General features: G+C 42.3%; 1 protein-coding gene across 5 annotated transcripts in view; it reads left to right on the top strand.

Moving 5' to 3' along the window:
- The window catches only part of LOC149473256 (RCC1 and BTB domain-containing protein 2-like), a 95,308-nt gene that overhangs the window by 19,733 nt on the left and 48,805 nt on the right, over window positions 1-26,770 (top strand). For 4 of the 5 annotated variants that reach the window (XM_089679144.1, XM_089679126.1, XM_089679110.1 and 1 more), the window contains exons 1-5: window positions 8,532-8,676; window positions 14,461-14,606; window positions 18,522-18,672; window positions 20,867-21,033; window positions 26,089-26,247. In XM_089679144.1, the coding sequence (XP_089535270.1) occupies window positions 14,484-14,606; window positions 18,522-18,672; window positions 20,867-21,033; window positions 26,089-26,247 (600 nt within the window). In that variant the 5' untranslated portion in view covers window positions 8,532-8,676; window positions 14,461-14,483. Of the gene's footprint in view, window positions 1-5,638; window positions 5,701-8,531; window positions 8,677-14,460; window positions 14,607-18,521; window positions 18,673-20,866; window positions 21,034-26,088; window positions 26,248-26,770 lie in introns of those variants that run through there. The other variant, XM_089679119.1, reaches the window with a different exon arrangement.

Genomic DNA, 26,770 nt, shown 5'->3' with positions numbered 1-26,770 from the left:
CAGCAACGGGAGGCCGTACAGGGACCCATGAGAGACTCTGGACCTGGCAGCAGCATGAGGAGGCGGTACAGGGGCCCATGGCAGATTACAGGCCTGGCAGCAGCAATGGGAGGCCCGTAATCTGCCAGCATCCTATGACAAAATGGAACACACCAGCAGTGTGAGGAGACCTGAAAGTGGCACATGGCAGAGTGTGGCGATGGAGACAGCAGCAATGGGAGGCCGTACAGGGACCCATGAGACACTCTGGACCTGGCAGCAGCATGAGGAGGCAGGCAGAACCGCCGTATCTTTATCACGGTTTTCCCAGGCCACCAAATGGCGACGCTGCATATGCTGCCGCAACGCTGTAGTCCCAACATGGGCCCCCTGGCCACGCTTGACTTTCTGGCCACATAGTCGACATACGGCTACGTTTACTTCCTCGGGCGGCTTGACGAAAAATTGCCACACCGCCGAGTAGGAAACTTTGCCCCCGCTACTCCTCACTGGCTGACTGCTACTTCCTCCGCGCACATCGGCACCACTACTGGCCGTGGTAGTAGGCTGCAGTGGAGCTGGTGCTCTACTCCGTGGCCGTTTGCCTCCACTGACACTGCTGCGACCCTGCTGCCTCCTGGGCAACCCACCGACTGTTTTGCTCGCTGCCAAGCTGGCACTCTCTTCTCCTGATGATGCGGAAGCAATAGCCTGATGACGACGAGGCTGCCAAGTGCGATCAGCCTCATCATCATCAATTAGGGTCTCCGCCTCACTACTAGCCCCCTCGGCTGCGTGTGGGTCAGGAGACAGACCTGTCTCTAGACCGGCTACCGAGCCACTCTCCTCGCCAGTACTTCTTCGCCTGGCTGCTGAAGAGGCGGATGTCTCCCCCCGTTCCTGACCGCCCTCTGTTAGCTCTTCCTCACTGTACAGTGGGGCTGAGCCCACAGCATGAGATACTTCGCTTGGTGAGGGAACACCAAAGGACAGGGGCAGGTAGAGGACACGTAATTTCAGTGGGCTTGCTCCCGGGCCATGCCAACTAACGGTTGTGTCTGACGTACCCACCGAGCGTTGGCTGTAGGTGTCAGAGGTGACCTGGGAAGAGGAAGACGACCGAGCCAACCAATCGATGACGGCAGGGTTGTCGGTGGAGACACGACCGCTGGATGACACCGGGAGCACTGGCCTCTGGCTGCGACTAGTGCTGCCTCGACCCCTTCCTCTGCTGCCACGTCTGCTCGCTCCTAAAACATTGCCTCCTCTGCCACTCCTCTGCATGTTGTCTGACATACTCTTTAATTCAACGATTCTGTGTCCCTGAGTAACAATTCTGTGTCCCTCAGTAACAATTCTGTGTCTGTCCCTGAGTAACAATTCTGTGTCCCTGAGTAACAATTCTGTGTCCCTGAGTAACAATTCTGTGTCCCTCAGTAACAATTCTGTGTCTGTCCCTGAGTAACAATTCTGTGTCCCTGAGTAACAATTCTGTGTCCCTCAGTAACAATTCTGTGTCCCTCAGTAACAATTCTGTGTCCCTCAGTAACAATTCTGTGTCCCTCAGTAACAATTCTGTGTCTGTCCCTGAGTAACAATTCTGTGTCCCTGAGTAACAATTCTGTGTCCCTGAGTAACAATTCTGTGTCCCTGAGTAACAATTCTGTGTCCCTGAGTAACAATTCTGTGTCCCTCAGTAACAATTCTGTGTCTGTCCCTGAGTAACAATTCTGTGTCCCTCAGTAACAATTCTGTGTCCCTCAGTAACAATTCTGTGTCCCTCAGTAACAATTCTGTGTCCCTCAGTAACAATTCTGTGTCCCTCAGTAACAATTCTGTGTCTGTCCCTGAGTAACAATTCTGTGTCCCTGAGTAACAATTCTGTGTCCCTGAGTAACAATTCTGTGTCCCTGAGTAACAATTCTGTGTCCCTGAGTAACAATTCTGTGTCCCTGAGTAACAATTCTGTGTCCCTCAGTAACAATTCTGTGTCCCTGAGTAACAATTCTGTGTCCCTCAGTAACAATTCTGTGTCTGTCCCTGAGTAACAATTCTGTGTCCCTGAGTAACAATTCTGTGTCCCTGAGTAACAATTCTGTGTCCCTGAGTAACAATTCTGTGTCCCTGAGTAACAATTCTGTGTCCCTCAGTAACAATTCTGTGTCTGTCCCTGAGTAACAATTCTGTGTCCCTCAGTAACAATTCTGTGTCCCTCAGTAACAATTCTGTGTCCCTCAGTAACAATTCTGTGTCCCTCAGTAACAATTCTGTGTCTGTCCCTGAGTAACAATTCTGTGTCCCTGAGTAACAATTCTGTGTCCCTGAGTAACAATTCTGTGTCCCTGAGTAACAATTCTGTGTCCCTGAGTAACAATTCTGTGTCCCTCAGTAACAATTCTGTGTCCCTGAGTAACAATTCTGTGTCCCTCAGTAACAATTTTGTGTCTGTCCCTCAGTAACAATTCTGTGTCTGTCCCTCAGTAACAATTCTGTGTCTGTCCCTCAGTAACAATTCTGTGTCTGTCCCTCAGTAACAATTCTGTGTCCCCGAGTAACAATTCTGTGTCCCCGAGTAACAATTCTGTGTCCCTGAGTAACAATTCTGTGCCCCTCAGTAACAATTCTGTGTCTGTCCCTGAGTAACAATTCTGTGTCTGTCCCTGAGTAACAATTCTGTGTCCCTCAGTAACAATTCTGTGTCCCTCAGTAACAATTCTGTGTCTGTCCCTGAGTAACAATTCTGTGTCCCTGAGTAACAATTCTGTGTCCCTGAGTAACAATTCTGTGTCCCTGAGTAACAATTCTGTGTCCCTGAGTAACAATTCTGTGTCCCTCAGTAACAATTCTGTGTCCCTCAGTAACAATTTTGTGTCTGTCCCTCAGTAACAATTCTGTGTCTGTCCCTCAGTAACAATTCTGTGTCTGTCCCCGAGTAACAATTCTGTGTCCCCGAGTAACAATTCTGTGTCCCCGAGTAACAATTCTGTGTCCCTCAGTAAGAATTCTGTGTCCCTCAGTAACAATTCTGTGTCTGTCCCTCAGTAACAATTCTGTGTCTGTCCCTCAGTAACAATTCTGTGTCTGTCCCTCAGTAACAATTCTGTGTCCCTCAGTAACAATTCTGTGTCCCTCAGTAACAATTCTGTGTCCCTCAGTAACAATTCTGTGTCCCTCAGTAACAATTCTGTGTCTGTCCCTGAGTAACAATTCTGTGTCTGTCCCTGAGTAACAATTCTGTGTCCCTGAGTAACAATTCTGTGTCCCTGAGTAACAATTCTGTGTCCCTGAGTAACAATTCTGTGTCCCTGAGTAACAATTCTGTGTCCCTGAGTAACAATTCTGTGTCCCTCAGTAACAATTCTGTGTCCCTCAGTAACAATTCTGTGTCCCTCAGTAACAATTTTGTGTCCCTCAGTAACAATTTTGTGTCCCTCAGTAACAATTCTGTGTCTGTCCCTCAGTAACAATTCTGTGTCCCCGAGTAACAATTCTGTGTCCCTCAGTAACAATTCTGTGTCTGTCCCTCAGTAACAATTCTGTGTCCCTCAGTAACAATTCTGTGTCCCTCAGTAACAATTCTGTGTCCCTGAGTAACAATTCTGTGTCCCTGAGTAACAATTCTGTGTCCCTGAGTAACAATTCTGTGTCCCTCAGTAACAATTCTGTGTCTGTCCCTGAGTAACAATTCTGTGTCCCTCAGTAACAATTCTGTGTCCCTCAGTAACAATTCTGTGTCTGTCCCTCAGTAACAATTCTGTGTCCCTGAGTAACAATTCTGTGTCCCTCAGTAACAATTCTGTGTCCCTCAGTAACAATTCTGTGTCCCTCAGTAACAATTCTGTGTCCCTGAGTAACAATTCTGTGTCCCTCAGTAACAATTCTGTGTCTGTCCCTGAGTAACAATTCTGTGTCCCTCAGTAACATTTCTGTGTCTGTCCCTGAGTAACAATTCTGTGTCTGTCCCTGAGTAACAATTCTGTGTCCCTGAGTAACAATTCTGTGTCCCTCAGTAACAATTCTGTGTCCCTCAGTAACAATTCTGTGTCTGTCCCCCAGTAACAATTCTGTGTCCCTCAGTAACAATTCTGTGTCCCTCAGTAACAATTCTGTGTCCCTCAGTAACAATTTTGTGTCTGTCCCTCAGTAACAATTCTGTGTCTGTCCCTCAGTAACAATTCTGTGTCTGTCCCTCAGTAACAATTCTGTGTCCCCGAGTAACAATTCTGTGTCCCCGAGTAACAATTCTGTGTCCCCGAGTAACAATTCTGTGTCCCTCAGTAAGAATTCTGTGTCCCTCAGTAACAATTCTGTGTCTGTCCCTCAGTAACAATTCTGTGTCTGTCCCTCAGTAACAATTCTGTGTCTGTCCCTCAGTAACAATTCTGTGTCCCTCAGTAACAATTCTGTGTCCCTCAGTAACAATTCTGTGTCCCTCAGTAACAATTCTGTGTCCCTCAGTAACAATTCTGTGTCCCTCAGTAACAATTCTGTGTCTGTCCCTGAGTAACAATTCTGTGTCCCTGAGTAACAATTCTGTGTCCCTGAGTAACAATTCTGTGTCCCTGAGTAACAATTCTGTGTCCCTGAGTAACAATTCTGTGTCCCTCAGTAACAATTCTGTGTCCCTCAGTAACAATTTTGTGTCTGTCCCTCAGTAACAATTTTGTGTCTGTCCCTCAGTAACAATTCTGTGTCTGTCCCTCAGTAACAATTCTGTGTCTGTCCCTCAGTAACAATTCTGTGTCTGTCCCTCAGTAACAATTCTGTGTCTGTCCCTCAGTAACAATTCTGTGTCTGTCCCTCAGTAACAATTCTGTGTCCCCGAGTAACAATTCTGTGTCCCTCAGTAACAATTCTGTGTCTGTCCCTCAGTAACAATTCTGTGTCCCTCAGTAACAATTCTGTGTCCCTCAGTAACAATTCTGTGTCCCTGAGTAACAATTCTGTGTCCCTGAGTAACAATTCTGTGTCCCTCAGTAACAATTCTGTGTCTGTCCCTGAGTAACAATTCTGTGTCCCTCAGTAACAATTCTGTGTCCCTCAGTAACAATTCTGTGTCTGTCCCTCAGTAACAATTCTGTGTCCCTGAGTAACAATTCTGTGTCCCTGAGTAACAATTCTGTGTCCCTGAGTAACAATTCTGTGTCCCTCAGTAACAATTCTGTGTCCCTCAGTAACAATTCTGTGTCCCTCAGTAACAATTCTGTGTCTGTCCCTGAGTAACAATTCTGTGTCCCTCAGTAACATTTCTGTGTCTGTCCCTGAGTAACAATTCTGTGTCTGTCCCTGAGTAACAATTCTGTGTCTGTCCCTGAGTAACAATTCTGTGTCCCTGAGTAACAATTCTGTGTCCCTCAGTAACAATTCTGTGTCCCTCAGTAACAATTCTGTGTCTGTCCCCCAGTAACAATTCTGTGTCCCTCAGTAACAATTCTGTGTCCCTCAGTAACAATTCTGTGTCCCTCAGTAACAATTCTGTGTCTGTCCCTGAGTAACAATTCTGTGTCCCTCAGTAACAATTCTGTGTCCCTCAGTAACAATTCTGTGTCACAAACATTTGTTGCTATTATCTTGGTGAATGGTCACATAACATATACTGAGGAATGGGTGAAAGCATTCTTTAAAAGACGCCTTGCAGCAATATGAACTTCTTTTTCAGATGTTGTCTATACATGGAAGCGAAAAAGTGTGAACAGCAAAAAAGATTTTCTAAACTGACAGGTATGTACAGATTTTAAATGTAATGAAGGTAGTGGACATCTCTTTCCTGGTTTATCTTCTCCCCTTCTTTCTATTTCAGCCTCGCATATGGATATTCATATTAGTATATGTGACGGGAGTGACTTTTGGGGGTGGAGGGACCCCTGTTGTTCCTCTTATGTGTAACCCACCCTGTGCCTGTTAGGGGTCCAGGGTGGTCTGTCCTGATATTGTGTATTGGTGTGGGGGTTGTTCATTGTTCGCTGCCATGTGCTGCATCCCATTGTTCTATTGTGTCTTGCTTGCCAGCAAACTATTATGGAATGTATGTGTCCCTGTATTGTCTGCTGCCACGTGGTGTATCCCATTGTTCTATTGTGTGTCTTGGTTTGGTGGGGGGTGTTTCCTGCAGCCCTTCCCCCTGATGGGAGGGCCTGCTGATCCCCGCCAGCGGTGGTGTCCGTGGATCTATGTCCGGCCCAGGGGCGGACTGACCGTATGGAAACTCGGGCACTGCCCGAGGGCCCGGGGTCAGTAGGGGGCCCCATGAGATGCCCCTGGTACCTTTTTTCATAGGCTTTTTTGAGTTTGGGCAAGGACACGGGGGCCCCATAATCCCCTATTGCCCATGAGTTGTTAGTCCACCCCTGCTTCGGACAGGGAAGCGAGAGTCTAACGGAAATACCAGTCCGGTTCCGTTACAGTATATTCCTCTGTTTAGTAATTTAAAATATAAAGGTGGGTCAAGGCAAAGGGCATTGGATGGGAGATTTGACCTTCTAGAGATGATGGTGATGATGTTGATCAAGAAATCAATTCAGAGGCTTTCAGTTAAATAATCGTTATTATACACACTTTTGTGTGTTGTATAGTGTGGTAAGGTAGTAAGGGTTTTGTGTCCCCTCTGCTTGGGGTAATATATACTTCTATTTTTAATACTAACAGATGTGCGTTTAAAGCAAAATTAAAACCCTCCTATCCTTTACAGCTAAGGACGCTGCCATTTTAGCCACTGTTTGATCTGAAATTGTCATGGTGCTGCATGTGATCAGTTATGACACCAGACATTTGTTGGCTTAAAGTGATTTTAAAGGCATTTTTTTTTCTAAGAAAAAAATAACAATCATGCTATACTTACCTGCTGTGTGTAGTGGTTTTGCACAGAGCAGCCTTGATCCTCCTCCTCTTCTCAGGTCCCCTGCAGGCTCTCCTGGTCCCTCCCTCCTGTTGGGTGCCCCCTCAGCAAGCAGCTTGCTATGAAGGCACCCGCTGCTCCTTGTGTCCATTCACACATGGAGCTGCAGCTCAGCTCCTCCCCCTCTGTCTTCTTTGGCTCACTGGCTGTGATTGAAAGTAGTGGGAGCCAAAGGCTCCTGCTTCTGGCTCAGCCAATGAGAAGAGGGAGTCCCGGGATAACCAAGACTCCAGTGCACATCGCTGGATCGAGAGGAGTCTTAGGTGAGTATTAGGAGGGGCTGGGGGTGATGCTGCACAGAGAAGGTTTTTTTTACCTTCATACAAAGAGTGCATGAGGGTGAAAAACCTTGAGAGCCTTTAGAACCACTTTAACAGTTTTTGGTTGAGAACGCTTTCTGTCCATGCTGAGAGATCAGTGTCCCAGCTATCTTAGTTTTGGTTCACATCTGTGTGGGTGGTGCTGCTGCGGGACCCACACAAATACCTGCAGCCGCACCACCCACACAAAAGAGATGCAGGACCCACAGGTGGGTGCCATTACTTCTAATGGCATGCTGCCTACACTAGAAATCGCAACTGTACCGGGAACCTCTGTTCTTGTGCGGGCTGCGATTTCCAAAGTAGTACAGGAACTTCTTCCCTGTGTGAACCCAGGAAACGGGAGTCCATTCAAATTAATGGGCTCTCGTGCCCATGCAAATCGCAGCCCGCATGACCGCACAGATGTGAACAAAGGCTAATGCCGGCTATAGACGGGTCGAAAATCGGCCGATAAAAAAATCGGACGATTTTCGCACCATTAGTGGGTTAATTGGTCGCCTGCCTTTGCACATTTTTTTTATTGGTCATGTTGGAAAATTTGCGGCCGATTTTGATGATCAGCTGATTTTCCCGGCAATGATGGGCAAATTACCAATAAAAAAAATCTGCACATGAGCCGTGACCGAAGAATAGAGAAGAAGAAGAAGAGAGAAGAAGAATAAGAAGAAGAGAGAAGAGGAAGAGAGAAGAAGACCTCTAATATATTTTATATGAAAAAGTCTTGCAGTTGCAACAAATGTATTCAAATAAAAACATTGTACTCCAAATAATGTATTTGTATTGTTGTCACATTGTATGGTGTGCTCCCTTGTTTCTGAAAATCAGCCGATTTTTTTTTTTTTTTTTTTTTTTTTTTTGACGTTGGTGGTAACGTCGGCAATTCGAACGAACGACTTTTCGTTTTGTTTTTTTTTTTTAAATCGGCCGATTTTTGACCCGTCTATGGCCTGCATTAGTGATGGAGGCGGTGGATCATTAGAAAATATGTACACAAATGGTATATGTGTGAGGTCAGGAGCATCTGCACGGATGTAAGAGAGCTAGTCAGTCCCTTTCCTGCTGCAACATTTTGTTATATAATAACTACAGAAAGATCTGTGTATTTCTGTTTTATTCTCCATATTGTAAATGTAACTTTAATTACCCCTCCTAACATGGAGGAGAATTAAAGCCAGCTTTCAGTCCAATGAGAAGCATGTCTTTACTGCATGCTAGATTAAATCAGCTCTAACTCCACAGTTCCTGTGACAATGACAGTCTATTCTAATACAACCCCTGGCTCCTCCTGCCTATGTGCTCAGAGCAGTGCTGCCAGGCAGAGAGGAGGGAGGACACTCATGTTATTGACGTAACAGCAAGCATGAGAGGTTGTCTGCACTGCTGAACAAGCCACTAAGGACAAGCCGGTTGCTATAAGAATGTAAACAAAAGGAATATCGTGGATAGGGACTGTTTTGGAAAACAAAAAGGAGCACATTGGTAAGATTAACACTGCCTCTCCCAAGGAGCACTTTCACTTTGCATGGTTGTGTGTGGGCATAGGGGCACTTTATGGAAATGTAGCCATAGCACCCAGTATAATAGATGATTATAAATGGCTGCACAGCATGCTGCTTGCGTCTAAAATTAGACGGTAGTACAGGCGGAAATGTAGGGTAGTGTAGTTAGGATATGACAATTGTGTGTCATCCTGTGTTGTTTTACATGCTGTACACACAGAAAAAGGTCAGTTACATTCTTCATAGCCAAGGGGACAGGAAGTTAAAGAAGTAAGGTAAGGAGGGTAATGCCAGTAAAAAATGGACTTGTTGCCAATATCATTAATAGACCATAAAGATGATGATTATTTCAAGAAAAAGTGGCAACCCTGAGTGAATGCAATATTTACAACTGTCACCGCTGACCTCAGCATTCTCTCATGCATAAAAAGTTGTGTGCTTATGTCAATAGGAGAGGGCAGCCTTGATCTGCTAGCATTACACAGGAAGTAAAGGGGAATGACAACAAGAAGGTTGCAGAGACACTTGCACAAAAGAGGAGACGGGATAAAGCAGGGCATACATTAAGCCATTTTCTTTTCTGCAACCATAATCTGCAGGACAGAAAATTGCTCACACATTCAGTGTTGATGGGGGAATCCTTCCTGGAGAGCTTTTCTTTTCTGAGAGCGGGAGGTTTCCCAGCTCAAACTACAGTGATCACTGCTGGCTGGTATAGCCGCTGACAGTGATTAAAAAAAAAAAAAAGACACTGGTTACTGAAGTTGATCAACTTCAGTACAACCATCCTGCTCATAGATAGTCCTGCTGAACCAACTGAATTTCAATTCATCTATGACTGGCTTAACAATGAGTGGCTGCAGAAACTTAGTCATATATGACTGGGGGGAGCAATAAGAAGAAATCAACACACCGCAAGGGCTGGTTCACACCGAACTTGCTTAATACCATGGTAAGCGTTCCTGCATGATTCCTGCACATTCCTGTGTGGTGCAATTTTGCAGCATGAATGGGCTTTAAATCGCACCAAAACATAGAAAAGGTAGTGCATGCACTACTTTTAAAAAATGTGTCTTGCCATGTGCATGGGATTGTGGTACCATGCAATTTGTGGTTGCAAGTTCCCTGTTTCTGAGGTCTATGTTTGGGGTGCCATTAACAATACATTGGCTTCCACAGCAAATCTCAAAGGCAGTGCGTTTTGAACACCGTGAAGGACTGTGCATGGGACGCCTTTCCTGGTGTGAAGCAGCTCTAATACATGAAGTGGAGGGCGAAAAGCAGTGAGAGGCAGCACAAACACCATTTAAAACTGATGTGAAGCATATTTAGATTATTTCTACATGCTTATGCTTTACTACCGCCACCTCTCCTGATGCTTCTTAAATATTCTCCTGGCCGTTTTCAGATTACCAGTCATCAGTGGAGCATCTGTCACATGAGGAAGCAAAGCCCTGTTTATGTACCAAGGTGACCCTTTAGAATTGTTTGATCCAATTATGCTATTATGGGTGACTTTTGGCTTTTCTCGAACCTGCTCTTTCAAAAATTTTCCTTTGGTCAGTGTATTCTGACAGCAGAGGAAACGTCGCTCTCAGAATACAATAACACAGCAGGCATGATTGCTCCATCTATCTTGCTTGTTTGTATGAAGGAATATGAGGAATATAGCCAGCCTAATGCAGAGTACACACTATAATCCTTTTTTTTTTTTTTTCTTATTCAGCCCAGCGAAAAAACAACATACAGATCACTGTACTTTCACAAATGATGTAAATGTGGTGATCTCTCCCGCTAAGCTATTCTATTCAGATATGGGGACTACCCCTCCACCAGAACGCACTGATCAGTGCTCATGGCCATTGGCAGGTTTTCCAGCATGCCCATTCAACAGAAGCTGGTCGTGTGTACCCAGATTGAGTCAGTCCTGGGGAAAAGGTCCAATGCAGAGAACCCATAGGCAATACTGGTGACTAGCCCTTGCCCTCTACTTATTATTATAATACAGGATTGATATAGCGCCAACAGTTTGCTCAACACTTTACGATACAAAGGGAGACAATACAGCAACATCACAGTTCAATACAAGGTTAGGAGGACCTTGCTCCTGGGAGCTTACAATCTAATAGGGAGGGGCTCGTGGAACAAAAGGTAATAACTGTGGGGGATGAACTGATGGGAGAAATAGAAGATTAGGTTATTAGCTGAAGGCAGGATAAGCTTCCATGAAGAGAGGTTTTCAGGGATCACCTAAAAGTGAACAAAGTAGGTGATGATCAAACAGATTGGGGTAAAGCGTTCCAGAGGATGGGGAGGCTCTGGAGAAGTCCTGGAGATGGGCATGAGAATAGGAGACTAGGGAGCTAGATTGCAGGAGGTCTTGGGAGGAGCAGAAAGCACGAATTGGGTGATATTTGGAGACAAGATTGGTGATGTAATTTGGGGCAGAGTTGTAAATGGCTTTATATGTTATTGCTAATGTTTTGAATTTTATTTGTTGGGCAATGGGAAGCCAGTGGATGGATTTGCAGAGAGGGATGGCAGACATGGAACAGTTGGTAAGGTGGATGAGCCTGGCAACAGCATTCATGATAGACTGAAGAGGGGATAGCCGGCGATTAGGTAGGCTAGTGAGGAGGGAGTTGCAATAGTCAAGATAACAAGTGAGTGAATAGGTTGCTTAGTGGTTTCAGTGATTAAAAAGGGGCGTATTTTGGAGGTGAAGTCAACAAGATTTGGACAGTGATTGAATTTGGGGCTGAAAGGACAGATCGGAGTCCAGGATTACACCTAGTACCCTGGCATGAGGGGAAGGACTGATGGTTGTGTTATTGATCTTGATGGAGAAGTCAGGGATGGGGGCACGGGGTGGAGGGAATATTATGAGCTCAGTTTTAGAAAGATTGAGTTTGAGGAAGTGGCGTGACATCCATGCTGATATGTCAGTAACATGAGCGGAGAATGAAGGGGTGGGTGAGGAGTGGAGAGATAGATCTGGGTGACATCAGCATAGAGATGGTATTTGAAGCCATGGAAGTTTATCAAGTGACCAATGGAGGAGGAGTAGATGGAGAAGAGAAGGGGTCTGAGGACAGAACCTTGGGGGACCCAAAAAGCAGAGTAAGTGGAGAGGAGGAGACAGAGTTATAGGTAACACTGAAGGAGCGCTGTGATAAATAGGAGGAGAACCAGGAGAGAGCAGAGTTTCGAAGGCCAAGAGAGTGGAGTTTTTTTTTTTTTTTGAGGAGGGGATGGTCAACAGTATCAAAAGCCATAGAGAGGTCTAGTAGTAAGAGTATGGATTAGTGGCCATTGGTTTTAGCAGTTGGTAAATCATTAGTGAGTTATAATAGAGCAGTTTCAGTGGAGTGTAGTAAGCGGAAGCCAGGCTGTAGGGGGTCAAGAAGGTTGTTGTAAGCGTTCTAAGTGTTTAGAGGTAAACAGGAACAAGGAGATGGGTCTTAAGTTGTTCAGGTTGGTGGGGTCCAGGGAGGGTTTTTAAAGTATAGGTGTGATCAGTGCATGTTTTAGAGGAGAGGGGAAGGTGCCAGTAGAGAGGGAGAGACTGAAAATGTGAGTAAGGGAGCATAGGATAAAAGAAGAGGGTGACCGTAGTAGTTGTGAGGGGAAAAGGATACATGGGACAGGTGGTAAGATGGCCTTCTGAGAAAAATTTAGTAGCCTCTTTGGTAGTAGCAAGGTCAAAAGAGGAAAGTGTTGAGGGTGGTTTTGTATAGGGTATGTTGAGTGGGATAGATATCTGTGCAGTGGAGATGCCCCCATGAATTTCATCAATCTTGTTTTTGAAATGATTGACAATCTCATGAGCAGTGAGAGAGTTACTGGGTGGGGGTGTAGAAAGTAGAGAGTTAAAAGTAGAGTGGAGACAATGAGGTCTGGATGACAAAGATTATCGTTTTGGGTCTGGCTTCCACAGTTCAGTTCCTTTTTAACCTTTATGAATTAGTGCTCGTTCACATATATGCGGATTGGATGCGGTTTGAACCGCATTCAATCTGCTTGACATGTGAAAAAACATTGCTTCCTATGGTGCCTGTTCACATATGTCTGGCGCACTGGCGGTGTGGATTCAGTGTGGTTTTGAAAAGAGTCCTGTCTGATTTCTGAACAGTGTGGTCCGGTTCAGGTGCGGATTACAGACTATTGATTTCTACAGGAACCGTTTCTAAACCGCATTTGTGTGAACAGGATAAGATCCTGAGCTAATCCTGTCCTGAACCTGAAGTAAACCTGACTTGAACCTGTGAACAACTACTGTATTAATTAGCTGTGAAACCTGAGCTTCAATCTGCACTGTACATGTGCGAATCAACATTACAGATAATACTTTTCAGATAAAGTAACTGTTTTCTTTGTTAGATGCATCTTTAAACAACTGGGCTTACTCCATAAGGGGAAGAGCAAGTTGCAATTTGCCTAATGCGGTAACCAAGGAGAGATGCATTTTCTGGGTCCTCTCAAGGGTGAGATCTCCCTATGGTAATGATTGGACATATATTTTAGGTCAAATTAATGGAGGGCTACATTTAAATTCAACACATAGAGATAAATCACTATTTGTTGGAAAACAAGACAGAGGTATCAATCACTACATAATGAGATGTGTTTAAAGCTACTCTTAGGAGGGTGTACACTAAAGAGGTTAAAGATTTTACTAAACTTCTAGATGAAAAAGTTTTAAAGATGAAAGAATCAGTAACTGCAGCTGAAACCCTTTACATTCAAGGTTCTCCCTCTGCTAATTACTGAGATTGGCATATGTAAATATTGTTTACTAAACTAACAAACCTGTAAAAGAAATGTATATCAACGAAGGCAAATTTTTGAGTTTGGAGATAAAAATAGCTGTTTATTGACTTTTTTGGTAAGGCCAGGATACACCCAAGGGGGTTGATTCACTAAAACTAGAGAGTGCAATAATTGCTGGAGCTATGCATGGTAACCAATCAACGTTTAACTTCAAATTGTTTAGTTAAAATAGAACTGTAGGCAAAACTTTTTTTTCTCATTTTGGATAGAGTAAGGGAGGGTTATTATCCCTGTCGGATGTTTTTTCACCAGCCTGTTGCGGAGATTTCCCTTCACTTTCTGTCCCATAGCCAAACAGGAAGTGAGAGGAAGTCCCTGCATATTAAGGAAATTCCTTGGGAGAACCGCAGGTCACCAGAACTAGTGTCCCCATTGGAGGATTTCCCCTCTATTACATTTCTGGGGACAACCCAAAAATCTCCCTAACGGGGGCAGAGACAACTTTAAAAACTGATGGGTTCAAATCCCTCTGCACTATATCCAAAATTTAAGAAAATGTTTTGCCTTTAGTTCTACTTTAAGCTTTGACAAAAATAAAAACAGCAAGCTGATTGATTTATGTGCAGAGCTGCACTAGATTTTACACTCTCCAGTAATATTAAATCAACACCAAGTTGTCATAGTGGGGGACACAACAGATATCCTAGCTACTTTCCTGCAATTTTTTTAAACTCTACAGTAAATACATGTCATATTCATTTTATAAAACTCTATATACATCTCATGTCCTGTCATAGTGGGGGACACAGTGGATGTCCTATCTACTTTCCTGCATTTAAAAAACCTTTATATGCATCTCAAATACATGTAAATAAGGAAGAGATTAACTCATATTTCTTGTCCATCAAGATCCCTAAACTGACGGTAGACCAAAAAACATAGAGATTTAATTCAACTACGTTTGTAAGCACTTATCTGCATTCTTGTTTTTCAGACTAGATTCCATCCCTACTGACAATGGTAGATGTGGGAAAATGGCCAATTTTTGCACTTTGCCCTCAAGAGGACCTGAAATCCATTCAACAGGCTTGTGTGTTTGGTTCCGGAAATGAGGTTTTATACATCACAAAAAATGATGAGGTATGTATTTAAGTCCCGTGTCTCTCTCCAATGAAAAAAAGGCATCCAAGAAGTGCTGGGATTTTCATATGAGTTTATATAAAGTGGTGAGAGGGCAAAAACAGTTGAAGAGTCCACTGGCTCAGGTTAGGCTGCTCACGGCAGACAAGGGTACCAGTGGGTACCCCAGCAGGTTACCAGAAGAAAAAAAAACTTGCATACAAGGAAGGAGTACCAGACCAAAAATAAGAGTCCAAATTAATTTATTGGTATTGTGATAAAAGATAACCAATGCATTTCATGGCCAAAGGAACTCTCCCTTCATCAGGGCTTCAGTTAAAAATGAGAACCTTGAATGGACTCAAAGCTCATGTAGATACTGCAGGCCAGTAATTCTTCTAATCCAGCATCAGCTTCCCTGCACAGATTCACACAAGAAAGCCTTACTTTGAGTTCATTCAAAGTTGTTTTTTAACTGAAGCCCTAATGAAGGGGGAGTTCTTTTGACCCCTGAAACACATTGGCTGTCTTTTAGCACAATACCAATAAATTAATTTGGACTCTTTTATCTTTTGGTCTGGTGATCCTTCCATTTATGCATGTTTTTTTTCTCTCTTTGATTGGTGACCTGGTGCTTTCAAGTTTTGTGACCAATATAAATGAATAATTCCTCCTGCGCTGCCAATCTCTAACCTAGGTGTGCGAGTTGCGGAAAACACCTAATGGTGTTTCCACAAGCCAAATAAATCCAACTAAAATAATGCTGCACTACTCAATTGTAAAAAAACAAACCCACCATCAGTATATAAATAAATAATTAAATAAACACCTGGCTGAACACATCTTAAGTGAAAATGAAGTGACTGATATTCAATCAATTGCCGTAAAACATATATTAACAAACCTCCAGTGCTTACATGATTAATAAATTCAAAAGTAAACACCAGGTGGAGCACCTCTCCTTTTGAATGAATATAAAGAGACTAAAAGGTGATAACCACATCATCTGTGCAAGAAACTAAAGCATTCAGTATAAAAGAATATAATCAATGTAGGTAAAAATATATATCCGATAATCCTAAGCAAACAAATTCCTTTCCAATAAACACCCGGCCAAGCATCTCTCCTATAGTTGAAGAGGCAGTGAAGATAGTTAAATCAATTTTGATAATGCTTAAGTCCAACGTGAAGTCTTCAATATGAAAAAAATATATAATAATAAACACACGGCTGCACACCCTGCATAAGTCATAAATAGGTACAAAAGGTAACAGTGTAAAACAACAAATAAAGTCCCAATAAAGTGTATTGTGCAAGAAAAATTTGTCAATATTCAATGAATCGGTCAGTGAACACAGCTTGTGCTCTTCCACCAGCTAGTATGCACGCTCCCCTCCAAAATCTAAACTATAGGTTATATAGGTCATAAATGTTTTTGGTCAGTAAATTTTCAAACAGCTTTCTTAGATGTCTCCTCCTCTGCAATGCATCAATCGACTCCTCTCCTTTGGTCCATGCTCAAAAGAACAAATCACAAGGGCCTTCCCCTAGTGTAATAAGTTTATTAATACAATCAATATAAAACAGATAAAAACCTACTCACATTTTAAAAACTGGGGCCACAGACCCTACAGGTTTGTATAGTATTGAGTATAGGGATGGGTGTACCAAGTTGGCGGCTGCCGTCCGAAACCTTGCATGGACTCAAACCTCATGCAGATACTGCTGGCCAGTAGTTCTTCTAATCCAGCAATCAGCTTCCCTGCACAGATTCACACAGGAAAGCCTTACTTTGCGTTCATTCAAGGTTCCTATTTTTAACTGAAGCCCTAATGAAGAAGTTAATTTGACCCCTGTAATGCTTTGGCTGTCTTTTAGCACAATACCAATAAATTAATTTGGACTCTTTTATCTTTTGGTCTGGTGATCCTTCCATTTATGCATGTTTTTTTCTCTCTTTGATTGGTGACCTGGTGCTTTCAAGTTTTGTGACCAATGTCTCTACCTATGTCCACTCTAAGTGTGAACGTTGTATAGTGCCATATGAATGAATCATTTTGTGTACTCTTGCTATAAAGTCTTTTTATTTATTCCAAACTAATTTGGGGCTAACTAGAAAGAAACTTCAACAAAACTGATCAGATTCCTTTTTACATTAAGATTAACCAACCTTGCTCCAATTTTTGTAATGTGGTCCATATGTATTTACATAATCCATTTCTTGTACAAAAAAGTATAAATAGGTTTAACATTTTATAGGGAAAGTACAGTATGCTGTATATAGTTTCTTCACTTATAGTTAAGTTTACAAATTTGTAAACCTTTTAAACAAATTTAGGTCCCTTTCACATGGGCGATCTGGTCCGTTTTTCAGGCGGACCTGATCAGATGGTCCATGTATCCCTATAGACTGGCAGTTGTAAATGGACTTGTGTCCATTTACACCCCTCCTACCTCCAATCCAATCAGGTCTGCTAAAAGAAAACGGAAGGGGATCTGTTCCCCTTCATCTAGGCCTGAGAGGATCAGAAGAGTGACTCTTCTCCCTCACTCCTTGCATTTTACAACTTCAGGAGTTTCAAATAGAGCAAGAGTCTAGAATAAAGAAGCTATAAGACCCATAATGCTGTAAAAACCTATCATCCTACATAAAATGTTAACTTGTAATTAATAATGTAATATAGTAACAAAAATGGTATAACACAATATAAATTTTGAAAGAAATTAAATAAACCTGGCCTAAAACCATTGTATAGTTTCCCTATAGTATAGGATTAGTTTGTTCTATATATTTAGGAAACAAGAAACTTGTAGCGCAGTTTCCAGTTAAGTCCAGCACATCAATATGACAGCCAGGCAGCTAGCCTTTTTGAAAGGCAAGTTTAGTAATGACAACCTGTATTTCTCAGGATGATGATGGCGATTGACTAGTGCAGTGGTCTCCAAACTGCGGCCCGGGGGCTGGATGTGGCCCTTTGCTTGCCTTTATCTGGCCCTTGAGGCACTATTCCACTCACTGACACAAGGTACTATTCCTTCTAGTGACACCAACAATGGCGTATAATTACTGTTACTGATGCCAACAATAGGGCTCTATTCCTTCAACTGACACCAGTGATGGGGTACTATTCCTCTCACTGACACCAATGATATGGAACTATTCTTCCCACTGACACCAATGATGGTGTACTATTCCTACCACTGACACCAATGATATTGAACTATTCTTCCCGTTGACACCAATGATGGGGCACTATTCCTACTACTGACACCAACGGTGTGGAACTATTCCTCTCACTGACACCAATGATATGGAACTATTCCTCTCACTGACACGAATGGTAAGGACCTATTCTTCCCACTGACACCAATGATGGTACACTACTCCTACCACTGACACCAATGAAGGAGCACTACTCCTACCACTGACACCAATGAAGGGGCACTACTCCTACCACTGACACCAATGTTATTGAACTACAGTATTTCTCACTGATACCAATGGTATGGAACTATTCTTCCCACTGACATCAATGTTGGGGCACTATTCCTTTCCCTTTTCCAAACAAGGGGGCACTATTCCTTTCCCTGAACCCTTATGACGGGGCACAATTTTTTCCCCTACTACCAGCAATGGAACACTAATCCTCCCACTAATACCAATGATGAGGCATTGTTTAATCCCATTGACGCTGGGAAATTTTCTGCTTACACTGGCCACAGTCCGCCCCCCTCAAAATCTAAAAGAACAGTAAACTGGCCCTTTGTTCAGAAAGTTTGGAGCCCCCTGGACCAGTGAAAGGAAGAGATTGACAAAATAAATGTTTTGTAAGTATATACAGTATACCTATATCTACAGCAGATAAATAGCATAACATGCAGGATTGGGCTCTTTTTTTTTTGGTGTGAACTACATTTGCAGTTGTGTATTTGCAGGTCTTTGTGATGGGGACAAACAGCAGTGGCTGTCTAGGGACTGGAGATGCTCAGAGTACGATTGAACCAAGGTGTCTTCCTATGCTCTCTGGAAAGAAGATGGTGAGCCTCAGCTGTGGAAGTGGACCACATGTAGTCATTGTTACTTCAGGTATGTAGAACAAATTTGAACTTGTTAGAGGGTCTGGCAGGCCGTATGCATTGCATCTGCTACAAATGTTGCCATCTTGTGGTTTTCCTCTGTAAGGCTAGTCATATTCTGTATGTATAGATGACTCTTTTTCTGCTCTTGGGCTGAAAGAGAGAATTCAAATAGATTCCTCCATCTATGATGAACAGTGTGGATGAAGGAATTTTTCCTTTGGCTACTTTGTCAGCTGGCACCTGCGACTGTCAGAATTTCTGCACAGTGACTGCATTTGACTGGATGAAGATACTGTTCAGCCAACAGTGTTCCACCCTCCCTATAAGGAGGGGGAGATTGGCCTCAAAGTTTCCTGCTTGGATGGTGATTATTTGAATCTGTTAGCCATTTTAGGCTTTTAAAAGTAGTTGTCCTTTCTATGACCAAGCTTCGCTAAGCAGTCACTATTGCTTTTCTTACCTTCCTCTGTGCGCCCTTAATTCAATTTCATTGTACTGCTATGGACTTGAGTTCTATCTCTTGTAAGTCCAACCCAACTGCTCGCATATTGATAGGTAAAAGTCCCCTTAATGATTAAACAATTGCTCTAATTGGACAGCCACATAATAGTTGAGCAGGATTTAGCTCAGAGGTACAGTAAGTGGTTGTCAAACTGTGACAAAGTGAAATGTAAACAGAAGGGCATACAGAGAAGGCCAGTGTGATTGTGTCCATGACATCCTAGGCATGTGATGCTGGGTGTCATGCAACCCAGGACAGCAGAGGCAGGAGGAGGATGGAGTAGAGGTACTGAGGGAGACTGTGAAAGAAAGAGGGTTAGTATTTCAGAGACTGCTGCTCTTTTTTGTTTTTGTTTTTTAGATGTGCTGAGCAATTTATTTTTCTATTGGTTTTTTAATCCTGCAGTTGGGACTTAAAGTGAACCCACCTAGGGCAAGGCAAGAGGTCCACTTAACTGTCTCTCTTGTTTGCTGCATGTACTCTCCTTTCTTTCACTCACCTACAGGATGCATAGATAGGAAGATTCTAAGGTCAAAGTTGTAAAGTAGAGCTGCTGCTCTTGCCCCCCCCCCACTGGGTACCTAAGTGTTCACTAACCTAGTACCAGCTCTGTCACATAAGAGGAAAGTGAGTAAGTCACATGTTTGCCTATACCTGGAAGTACCAGGTCTTGCTCTTCACTGATGACATCCTAACACGGCAGTGTGGGAGTGAAGGAAGGGTATGTGTAGCAGGGAAGGGTGACAGTTAACTGAACCCAGGCTCTTTCCCTGCAAGGGCAAAGCACAGGATTACTTCTAGCTGATTGAGAAGTCTTTTATGTAACTCTAAGAACATATCTGATTTGTCATTGAATGGGTAAAAAATATAAAAAGTTACACCTTGGTCATACAGTATGTATGGTAAACCTATAACACACTCTATTCTATGGTCTTTCCTATTGCAAAAACGTTTAACAGATACATTAACTTTTTAGGCCTCATTCGCACCTGCGTGCTGTGTAGCTCAGAGCTCCAAGACACTCAGTGTTGAAAATCTCATGGTTTTAATTTGTGCCCATTCACACCTGAGCGTAATGTTGCTTGTAGACTGAAAAGTGCACAATCTTCTTTTGCTACAAACATTTTTGGCCCCAATAGATTTCAATGGGTTTGTCTCAGATCCGTGTGAACATGTGCAAAAAAAATGCAAAGAAGTGCAAACGTACATAGTAGCCTGCTTTCCATTGGCTAAGATATAGTTTAAAAAAGGCTCAAGCCTCAGGTATACAGAAAAATGTGTTCAAATAGCAGCCAACAGAGAATTGGGTAAGAAAATAATTATGCCTGTTCATAGCTTTCGGCTTGTATTTGTCCCTCAAGGACTGCATCTGTGTATCCATGTGTTGTTCTGTGATGTTTTTTGGGGGGGTTTTACTGTTAAATTTTGTCACTATTCTGAATTTCAATGGTTGAGCCAACCTGGTATCAATTATTTTATGGGACTGTTCTTGTACATTAAAAGGTGATATATTGGAGCAATGGTTCATGATCTCCCTTTGTTATATCACAGTCTCGTTTTTAAAATGGGGAATCATCTTTTTTTCCCTTTTTTTATTAGAATTTTTTCATGCTTGATGTAATAATAGTACTAAACTTTGTAATATTTTACATGTTGTTAAGATAGATAATGGACCGTTACCCTTATTTTGTTTCTGCAGATGGAGAAGTATATAGCTGGGGTCATAATGCCTACAGCCAGCTGGGCAATGGATCCACAAATCAAGCCTTAACTCCGTGCCAAGTGTCAACTAACTTAGTAAATAAGAAAGTTGTAAGTGTGGCTTGTGGCTCACACCATTCAATGGTAACTACGTCTGATGGTGAGGTAAGCAAAAATCAATGATGTCAGTCTTGTGCACATGAATGCCTATAGGGAGTGAGTTCTCACTTTTAATGTGTGGTGTGCACCAAGTACTTAGTAACACTTTGCAAACTTCAGTAATACAGTGCAAGAAGCAGTTCATTAAGTGTAAAGTTTACTACCTATAGCAGCTAATTACTGTTACTAATACTAAAAGATGTGCTGACTGGTTTCTGTTGTGTAGGGGTGATGTTACAATGCAAGGCACTGTTTACATTTTTTCTTTTTTTATTTAGCTTTATTAAAATGTCACTTCATACAGGTCTGTGCAGCACAGCGCATTTTTGTGCACTGATTTGGCATGCGGTGTGGTAAGTTCTACCTTGTAAAAATACAGGATGTCTGCAATTTTACGCTATGCAACACAACCCACCTCAATACAGTATTGTGGTGAGAACAGGACACATGAACAACAACTGTTATGTGTCTGCGGATCAACACAATTCAATGGAGATAGTATGAAGGAGTCCTTTTAGTGTTCTTGTTTCATGGAAATTAATTGAACTCACCTCTTTGTTCCTTGCAGTCCTAACTGAAAAAGCCTAAAATGTATGGTTTTATATTAACCCCATGCAGACAGGATTCTAGCAAAGTAATTACCTTGTGCAACGGCTGTGGTTGACAGCGTCAGGCCATGCAAGCATTGTAGCCCTTGCCACTTCATCAGATATGGGTTTTTGGTTTTTATTAATTCATTTATTTATTGACACATTTTCCACTGGGTGTGCACTGGTGCTCAGGCAAAACATTTGTTAAAAGTCATCTGAGAAATAGAAGATCTTACATGTACTGTGAAAGCCTGTGAAAATGCTTTTATAGCATGGCTAGCTCTAACCAAGAATAAAGTGTTGGGTCTTACTTGTAATCATCCATTTCAGAATATGACTCCTTCCTCTGTTATTTTGTGTTCTTTAAACTGTGTATGAACTCTGGTATTTTATGAAGGTTATCATGCACCATTCACTTAAAGAATTCTAATATAAACCCTGGTGAATATCCCCAGAGTGAGTATCATTTTATTTTACTAAAGTGCTGGGTATCATAAACTATTGCCAATTCTTAAAATAAAATACTTGTTTTCTCCTTTTTTAACATCCTTTATTGAATCTCAGTGCTGCTAATGCCCTGCAGCTTCTTTGCAGCCACTTACTATCTACACTCCAACTGAATGGTGTTTTCTAAGCTGGCCATACACTAGTAGAATTTTAATTTGAACATATTTGTTTTAAGATCATTAGTTAGATTTTTTTTTTTTGTTAGAGGGGTCAAATCTACACTATACTGCCAAAAGTATTGGGACACCCCTCCAAATCATTGGATTCACATGTTCCAATCACCTCCATGGCCACAGGTGTATAAAATCAAACACCTAGACATGCAGACTGCTTCTGCAAACATTTGTGAAAGAATGGGTCGCTCTTAGGAGCTCAGTGAATTAATGCGTGGTACGGTGATAGGTTGCCACCTGTGCAATAAGTCCATCCGTGAAATTTCCTTGCTAGTAAATATTCCACGGTCAACTGTTAAAAGTGGAAGCAACTGGGAAGAACAGCGACTCAGCCACAAAGTGGTAGGCCACATGAAATGACAGAGCGGTGTCAGTGCATGCTGAAGTACACAGTGCACAGAAGTTGCCAACTGTCTGCAGAGCCAATAGCTAAAGACCTCCAAACTTTGTGTGGCCTTCAGATTCGCACAACAGTGCATAGAGAATAAACAGTAATATGGTGCAGTGCTACATATACACATAAACTCTAAATAAATAATAATAAATGAACCAGTGATATGATCCTCACAGGATCTAAATTAGACGTGAAAAAAGTGAACAAATGTGAACCCACACACAAGGTCCTATGTTTGGACCCAATAAGTGAACTGATATATATAAGTGATGAATAAACATATATAATCAACCCAATCCCTAACAGGGGATGAAATACATACACCAAATGTGTACACAGTGAATCCCAAATGCGGGATATAAATGCAACAATATAATAAAGTGCTAAAAGTGTATACACCTATCTGTGTATACAGTGAATCCCAAATGCGGGATATAATGCAACTGAGTGACAAAGTGCTCAAAAACAATAAGCATATAATAAAAACACAATCAATCAATACGTGAAAAACAATAAAAATTAATAAAAAAGTCCAATAAAGTGCAAAAATGAAACTAAGGTGCTTCACTGCTCAAGGGCATGCAACATGTGCAGTGTATGTGCACACCACACCGATTAAATTATCCTTCAATGGCTGTAATGGCCCCTCACCGCAAGCCAGCGACCCCAAAGGGCCAATGCGCCTTTTGGATCACACCTGGATCCTTCCTGAATATGCACTCCTTGCTATCCGATCTCCAGGGACTTTATCCACAATGGCACGACACAGATTTCCCTTCCACTGGATAGGTAGGTAGGTACCCTCAAAATTGCTAACTTACTTTCATTTAGCTCCTTTGTCATTCTGTGATCAGAGAATCTTTTACGACTTTGGCCTGTGTCTGTGGCTGGTCTGTCTTTGAGCATAACTTTGTGTGGACTTCAGATTAGCACAACAACAGTGCATAGAGAGCTTCATGGAGTTGGTTTCAATGGCTGAGCAGCTGATTCCAAGCCTTACATCACTAAGTGCAATGCAAAGCTTTGGATGCAGTGTTGTAAAACATGCCGCCACTGGACATGCCGCAGTGGAGACGAGTGACTACCCTGTTCTCTGGAGTGACTACCCTTTCTCTATCTGGCAATTCGATTGATGTGTCTGGGTTTGGCAGTTGCAGGATAATGGTACTTACCCGGCTGCATTGTGCCAAGTGTAAAGTTTGGTAGAGGGGGGATTAAGGTGTGGGGTTGTTTTTCAAGGGATGGGCATGGACCCTTAGTTCCAATGAAGGGAACTCTTAAGGTGTCAGCATACCAAGACATTTCGGACAATTTCCTTACATTTTCCTGTAACTGTTGTTGAAAGTGAAGGCATGGGTTGGAAATGTTTTCTCAAGCAAGTTTCTAACTGTGAATGTGGTTTTAATTTGGGAAAGTCTATTCACTCTAAAACTGAATGTTAAAAGTAAATTTTCACAAATGATATTCATGCCATCAAATGTAGTAGAAGGTTTGTGCAGATATTCATACGAACATTTATTCAAAAATCTGCTAGTGTATGGCCAGTTTTAGACAAAACAGTGTTCCCTGGCTGCATAAAGTGTGTTTAAATGACTACTTATAGTCTCCAGTGGAAGCCCATGTGACAGGGTGGCAAACAATTGATGGACAGTTGTCATCCCATAATAGGAAATGGTCCTTCATGGCATACTTATCAAGTATTATTTTAATAAAAGTTGCAGATTTAAAAGTAATGAAAGGAAATTTTGAAAACATTAACATTCATGATTGGGTATACAGTATGTATGCTTTAGTTGACCACTACAAAAAGACAATTATATAATTATTGCTTTAACCACATGCCGCCCAGCCACTGTACATGTACGGAGGCAGGGCGGCACTCACAGGCAAAAGCACGTTTTAAAACAGCTGCCTTCAAAACAGGTAGGGGGCGCGCCCGCCCTACCTGTCCCGTGGGTGTCAACAGCGGGTGTCAGCCGACGGGTCACGGCCGGTTTTTACCGGCCGTTTTCCCGCGATTGCCGGTGATTGCTGACACAGAGCAGAGCTGCCTTGTTTACACACAGCCCTGTTCTGTGTCAGTTCTCTGACAGCTTGTGAGAAGCTGCAGAGTTTCTCTCCCTCGATCAGCTCCCCCCTCCCTCCCCCCCCCTCCAGTACACACCCCCGCCCCCTAGTAAAACACTCCCCTTACACTTCAAATTCTAAAAATGTTAACCCCTTCCTCCCCAGTGACATTAGTACAGTTTCAGTGGGTTTTTTTTCACTGATCACTGTATTGGTGTCACTGGGGATGTCAGTGACCCCAAGTCAGTTCCCCCCCCCCCCAGTATCAAAATGTCCGCCGCAGTCCTGCCATAAGTCGCTGGTCGCCACCATATGTCGCTGATTGCCGCCAAAAGTCGCTGATCGGCGCCATTATTAGTATAAATAAAAATTAAAAATTCAAGTATCTTTCCCACCATTTGTAAACGCTATAACTTTCACGTAAACCAATTAATTTACACGTATTGGGATTTTTTTTTAGCAAAGACATGTCGCACAATGCATTTTGGCAGAAATTTATGACTAAATTTGATTTTTGCATTTTTTTTTTTACTGGACATGTTTTATAGCAAAAAGTCCAAAATATTGTTTTTTTTTCCTCAAAATTGTCAGCCTTTTTTTAAAAAAATAAAAACCGCACAGGCGATCAAATACCACCGAAAGAGAGCTCAATTTGTGGGGAAAAAAGGATGTAAATTTCATTTATGTACCGTATTGCATGACCGCGCAATTGTCCGTTAAACTAGCGCAGCGCTGTATAGCAGAAAAATTTCGTAAATTGCAGTATTTATACCATAGTTTGTAGACGCTATAACTTCCACACAAAGCAATCAATGTACACTTATTGGGATTTTTTTTACCAAAAACATGTAGCAGAATACATTTTGGCCTAAATTTATAACCAACTTTGAGTTTACTATATATATTTTTTATAGCTGAAAGTAAAAAATATTGTTTTCCTCAAAATTTTTGGCCTTTTTTTGTTTATAGCGTGAAAAATAAAAAGCGCACAGGTGATCAAATTACACCGAAAAAAAGCTCTATTTGTGTGAAAAAAAGGACGTAAATTTCATTTGGGTGCAGCATTGCATGACCGCGCAATTATCAGTTGAATTAGTGCAGCGCCGAGTAGCAAAAAGAGGCCTGGTCATTAAGGGGGGTAAATCCTCAGGTGCTCAAGTGGTTAAGTGCGATTTACATGTTTTAATGCATGCAGGAACCTTCTCTTATTTCACCTCTGTTTTGCCTTTTACCATGGTAATTCATGATGCAGCTCTTGCATCCACTGAAGAGGTAGTTGATAACCTCATGTGTGGTATAAAAGAATTTAAGATATTCTTTTTTTTCAAAGGTGTATGCTTGGGGATACAATAATTCCGGACAAGTTGGTTCTGGCTCTACTGCTAATCAGCCTATTCCAAGAAGAGTTACCAGCTGCCTACAGAATAAGTGTGTTACTGGCATTGCTTGTGGACAGATGAGTTCTATGGCTATTGTAGAAAATGGAGAGGTGAGATGTGTGAAATGATTGTACTTGAGCAAGTGTACTATGATGGCCTTAGGCTAACATCTAAGACTATAATACTATGTTGTTAGTAGCAAATCCACCAGCTTTTCAGTGAAATTATGGGTTACTCAGGGCCTCATTCTCCACAATTATGTCTTGATGAGGTTCAGGAAATAGTGTTCACTAAATGTGTACAGTGCTTTCATGAGCAATGTTTAGAACAACTAGTCTGTTGCTCCAAAGTGACAAGACAAGGGTCTCCTAAGGCTTCATCCCACAGTCAGCCCCCACTGACAACTCCATATTGTTAATGTCATGCATCTCATTGACCGTTTTGGTGATTGTTTTTTTTATTTATTTTTATGGGGATAGATTAATCCATCTGTCAGATTTTTGTTGCTGTGTTCTCAAATTTACCTTCTTTTCAATCCAAGTGACAGTTATTACTGGGAGAGTAAATGACTGGATCTTTCCCAATGGCAACACTGCCTGGGTTAATGGCTTCAAAGGGTGGGGTTTGTTTGCC

Source organism: Staurois parvus, unplaced genomic scaffold (assembly GCF_062004578.1).
Source record: "Staurois parvus isolate SC_StPar_1 unplaced genomic scaffold, SC_StPar_1.0 ptg000017l, whole genome shotgun sequence".
NCBI lineage: Eukaryota > Metazoa > Chordata > Amphibia > Anura > Ranidae > Staurois > Staurois parvus.
This window is presented reverse-complemented; position numbering and strand designations above follow the sequence as displayed.